The following is a 5,720-nucleotide window of genomic DNA, read 5'->3' as shown; positions in this document are numbered from 1 at the left end:
CTCTGTAAATCTTCACCCAAATCCTAAAAAAAAAAAAAAAAAGTCAATGACTTTGCTGACAGTTTTTTATACTGGACAAGTCATTGGTCTCCTGAGCTTTAAACTCCCCACTTCTTATCTGAATCACCTATGGAGCTTAAATAAAAGATTCTGAAGCCCTACAACAAAACTAACTCAGAATGTGCATCTTTTCTTTTATTATTGAAGAGATAATGATAATGCACCTCCTTGGTTAAACATAGGTCTAGATGATCTTCAAAGGTCTAAGTAGCTTACATATGCTGTGAATATACTTTTGCTAATCCAGAATACTTTATATCTGCTTTAAACTTTTTATTCTTGCCCTTTACCAAATGAGAATAGTGTGTGGACCCAAATTGTTATAACATCAGAATTATTTTATCTGTATGCAGATCAGCTAGTAGAGACAGGATTTTGTAAAAAGTATTCCATGCAAAGTAGTGACAAATACCATTTTTCTAAGTAATCTTTATATCCTGTGGAATGTTTGCATAAAGTTCTTCATTTGAACTAGAATGTGTTATGTAAACTAGCATTATCTTTTGGTTAGGTTCTTCCTGGATGAAGAAGGACCAGCCCACCTTTACCCTTCGACAAGTTGGAATAATATGTGAGCGTCTCTTAAAAGACTATGAAGATAAAATTCGGGAGGAGTATGAGCAAATCCTCAATACCAAACTAGCAGGTAGGACAAGGCAATGGCTATGCCGTTGTTAAATAGCATTCAGTAAGAATTAACCCCAGTTAAGTAAATGATAACTTAGAAGAAGAGTAGGGCTTCATGCAAGAGGGCTTTATAAATTGTGAATATTGAAGGTGCTCTTTTTGAAGATTGTAATATTACATTACATGGAAGGAATTTCCATTTCCATTTCTGAAATGAGATAAACCAAGTTTTTCTTACGAGAATTCTCCATATTACTAAACTCATTCAGTGGCTCATTTGGGCCAGCTGGTGGGTAAACAGGTGGCTGGGATGGTGCTAACTTACCAACAGGTGGCTAGGAGGAGTGGCGTCAACATAGTCAAATTTCCTGGTGGGAGTCTTTATGGATGTGGGAGGTCAGGCATCCTATGAATATGGAAGTACAATACAGTAAAGAAAGGAAAGCCCAGGTCAGGCTAGAACAAAGGGCATGATTAGCGATGGCAGATTAGTTTAGAGCTTTATATGAAAAGAAGGGATCTGAATTAGGAATGTGAAATAATACCTATTTATTGAGAGAGGGCCATATTGTGATCAAAGAGACTTTAGGCAGCTACTTCTTCCTATAACAGTATTGTTTCCTCCTTTGGTGACCCCCAAAAAATGGCTCTGCAGAATGTTAATATATCAGTTTAAAATTTGAACTGTTGGGTTAAACAAAGTTAAACAGGTTTATTTACAGTAGAACTCCTTTGATCCTTTAATATTCTAATAATGTATATTACAAGAAGAAGTTCTAATTTATTTACTCCCATCTCCCACCTCAAAATTGTCTAGACCAGTGGGGTCTAAGTCACTTCTCTGGTCAGTTACTAGACTGCCTTCTACTTTTCTACTGAGTTTTCCCTCAGTGTTTCTTCTATACAACTTAATACAATTAAAAGGTATAAAATTTTCTTTAGCTTTCTGGCCATTCTACCTCTTCTACTCAGGTTTTTCACTCAGTGTCTGCTTTGAAATTTGTGAGAAAGTTCAGAAAAAACTTCAAAACTTAATGCCCAGAGGTGATTTGGTCATATTTGCTGGCCTATAGTAGTAAGTAGGAGCTCTGGTGGCATAGTACCTAAGGCAATTTGACTGCTAACCAGAAGGCTGGCAGTCCAAACCCACTCCTCGGGAGAAGATTGGGCAATCTACTTCCGTAGTGATACCGCCTCAGAAACCAAGGAGGGGTGTCGCTATGAATCAGACCTGACGACAATGAGTTTGGTTTGGTATAGTAGTAAGTATACATGTCTGTCTTAGGAGGCCACTTGTAAGGAATGGTGTTAAAGCAGAAGAAAGGCTATTATTAGAAGGATGTTATATTTTATGTGATTGTTGACCAAATCTAGAAGGCAGGGATTTGGCTCTGGGATCTAAGAGGAAGAAGCAGATCTCAAAGTGGCCTTTGTAAGGAGGGTCTGAGAGGATAGAGAATTCAGACTGGGAAGCTGAATGTGACCCTGACGCTTGGTTCTTAAAAAACTGGGAAAGCCTTTCTGTGGATAGTATTTCCTGTCTTTCCCCTCGCAGAACAATATGAATCTTTTGTGAAATTCACACATGATCAGATTATGCGACGATATGGGACAAGGCCAACAAGCTGTAAGTACTGCCAAATTTTGCTTTGTATTTTCTAAGCCCTAAGAGCAAGTTTTTGACAGAGTATCCAGTCTGTTAACAGCAAAAGGCCTCTATGATATGAAAGACCAGCCAACTAACATTGAAAACATATATGTGTGTGTCCAGCACTGTGCTAGACCCTTTAAATTTTCACTGAAGTTTATTTAATTCTCAGAGTAACCTGATGAGGGAGGAGGAACTGTTACTAGCCCCATTTTGCGGGTAATGATAGCATTGAAAATTTGCCAAACTCATACAGCTAGTGGTTCAGCTAGGATTAAAACCTAGAAAGTCCAACTCTTTATTTATCACTTGCCTTTCTTCTAGAACGGTGGTTCTGTAGTTAATTTATAAAAAGTGATTCCTTAAGGTGGCTTATCAGGTATATGGTCAAGATTTCTTGATTCTAAATATCTTGCAACTACCAGTTACTCAAAGCATAAATTATAAGCAGCTGTATATCAAAACTGTGAGCCTGGGTCAGATTTCATAAACTGTTGAGATTTAATACCTTTATGGTAATGACTAAATCCTCTATACTGTGTTTAATCACATTCACTATTAGTTAATGTAAAAAGAGTGACGTTACATTTTTTTTTGTATTCTCACCCTCTTTTTTTTTTTTAATTCCTAATTCTTTATAGATGTGTCCTGAGGCTTTCTTGCATATCTGGGTACCAGGTTTAACCTCAAGAGATGGCTGCTGTACACTTTTTGCAACTGGTTTGATATCACATTTCAACTCCAACTTTGCATCCTGAGAACACTTAAACGTTTCTGCGGGTCCATTTTTATACAACTTGAAAGACCTTGAAACTTTCTGGTTGCCACAAGCATATATTTCTTTTCTGCTCATCCAATAAACGACTGTGCCCTACTGTGATAGATTTTCCAAACAAAATACCTGGAGCAGCAGTTTAGCAAAATATGCCTTCAGTGGCACTCAACAAATGGAGTTTCCCCAAGCACAGTTCTGTAAGAAGTGTGTGTGAGAATGTTTGTATATGTGTGTATGTGTATTTTAAGTTATTATTTGTATTGTGCAAATTTTTTGATCTTGGGGATTCTGGCTGTGAATTTGATGCACGACAATTATTATGGTTAAAAACATTTGCTTGGTCTACAGAAGATCATTAATGTTTTGTGACCATATAAGTTGTAACAGTGGATTGTTTTATGTATAGGTATTATTGTTAAATACAGGGGACTGTTTCCAGGCACAGAATATGAATCATAAGTTAGAATGGAAGTTAGATGTGATTATGATGACTTAGCGAAAGTCTGCGGTCCTAGGTCTGCAATACGTGTGGTGAGGAATTAGAACAAACTGGACATGGGCCGTTTGACACATGGACTGCCTAGCCGTGTTACAAAAATTCTTTGACTCCAAGCCTTAAAATACCCACATGGAGTCTGCGCTCACCTCATTCACACAATCAGAGAGCTCCTTGGACACTGAACCTCCAAGGGGAAAAGATCTCCCCTAGAGCAAGAGCATCAGGGTTTGCTTGGGAGCATAGCGTAGGTGAGCACAGGACTGGACCAGGCCCCAGCAGCACTGCTACTTGGGAGGAGCCCCTTCACCTTTGTACCAGTCATTACCAATAGAATTTGAATCCTTTGGTCAGGTTCCCTCAAATTCTTTTCAGAAATGTCCATGTTCAACTGCTTGAGCTTTGTTTTGGCAACAACCTGCCCGAAGTTGCTTACGGGCTGTTCTTCACCTTGTATCTAAGGCTGAGGAACAGAAAGTAGCCTCTGTTTTGAGGAGGTGGATGTTATGTATACATTTATTTTTTACTGTGACTTGTTCAGGACCACATTTTACAGAATGCCTTGTTTCATTTATTATTATTTCTGGAAAGGAAAGTTCTATTAAAATTGTTTTAGTTTTAACATAGACTAGTGTTTTTTTGTTTTGTTTTGTTTTTTTAATTAGGATTTATTTTGAAATATTGTGAGTTTAATTCAAATGCATACCAATACCTTCCAAAGTAAGGTAATATTCAGAGACAGTTCAGATGGCTTAGAGAAATACTCTGGAATATTCACATTCGAAGATTCCTTATTAATGAATGTCTTTGACTTAAATCTAACCAAAAACTGCAACATTATTCTTTGTACATGTTCATTATAATAGTGTTAACAAACTTAGTTGCAAACAAATAAAATACTTAAGCTATTTGTTTACCTTGCCTTTTTACTATAGTGATTGTTATTTCAAAGAATTTCTGTGAAGCTGTTATAACTGTTTCCCCAGTTCAACATTACATTGAAGATTTACAGACCTTCTTAAAGCCCACCAGTGAAAGAATGAATTTACTTCATATCTGATAGACGATTTATTTCATCTCTTCTTTTTCCAGGGTAGTCACTTGTTCCTGGAAGAGAGGAACATAGCAATGGATGCAATAGGAATAGTCATGCAGTGGGATAATCACACCAAAAGAAGGGAAGGGCAGCTATGGGGAACATCAAGAGGCTTGAAAGCTGGATCAGGAGTGGGGAGCACTGCAGTCTCCTTGTTCCTGAATCAGTGTCATCTGCTCACTCACTATTGCAGGTGTCATCCCCATTCCTATTAAATTACTTCTGGCTGGGAAGTAGAATGGGTTTCTAAAAGGAAAACTGCAACCAGAATTGTTGGGCTGTTGAATTATAATATGGGACCACAGGATAGTAAGTACAGTACCTTGGCTAGAGGTTGGAATCTCCTCTAAAGTGACCAGACATTTGTTTTATTTCACAGGATAGAAAATGGGGACCTGGACGATAGGCCTTAGACTGGCAAAAGAAGTCATTTTCTTCCTAGACTTTGGTTTCTAGGGGTTAATCTTACAGCCCCTCCCAGGTGGAGAACTGTCTTTATCACCAAGGCCTAGGTGATCTCAGAATGGCCATGACTAGTGAGCTAATTCAAAAGTCTCTATTTTCATTTCCTTTTTATCTCTTTAGTAAAGTCTTAAGCTTAAGGGAACTAAAAGGAATAAGTTTATATACCTGGATCAGGGAAGTAAAGAGAAGATGAAAACTCTTGAGGCAGTGATAATTGATGAAAAAAGCCAAAGATGAGGAAATTGAAGATTTTTATCAACTTCTGTAGTCTGAAATTGACTGAACATGCAATCAGGATGTGTTAATTATCACTGGTGATTGGAATGCAAAAGTTGGAAACAGAGAAGAATCACCAGTGGTTGGAAAATTTGGCCTTGGTGACAGAAATAATGCTGGAACTTGCATGATAGAATTTTGCAAGACCAGTGACTTGTTCATTGCAAACACCTGCTTTCAACAACACAGATGGCGGCTCTACACGTGGACTTCACCAGATGGAACACACAGGAATCAGATTGACTACATCTGTGGCAAGAGGCAGTGGAAAAGCTCA

The 5,720-nt window shown here is 37.9% G+C and overlaps 1 protein-coding gene across 1 annotated transcript in view; it reads left to right on the top strand.

Moving 5' to 3' along the window:
* AKIRIN1 (akirin 1) overlaps window positions 1-2,349 on the top strand; it is a 12,550-nt gene extending 10,201 nt beyond the window's left edge. The window contains exons 3-4 of the mRNA XM_007947602.2: window positions 572-706; window positions 2,243-2,349. Coding sequence (XP_007945793.2) covers window positions 572-706; window positions 2,243-2,349 — 242 coding nt within the window. The remainder of the gene's footprint in view (window positions 1-571; window positions 707-2,242) is intronic.
* The last annotated feature ends 3,371 nt before the right edge of the window (window positions 2,350-5,720 follow it).

Source organism: Orycteropus afer, unplaced genomic scaffold (assembly GCF_000298275.1).
Source record: "Orycteropus afer afer isolate SDZICR_OR568_19922 unplaced genomic scaffold, OryAfe1.0 scaffold00192, whole genome shotgun sequence".
Lineage (NCBI taxonomy): Eukaryota > Metazoa > Chordata > Mammalia > Tubulidentata > Orycteropodidae > Orycteropus > Orycteropus afer.
The sequence above is the reverse complement of the archived record's forward strand: the minus strand, read 5'-3'. Positions and strand labels throughout refer to the sequence as shown.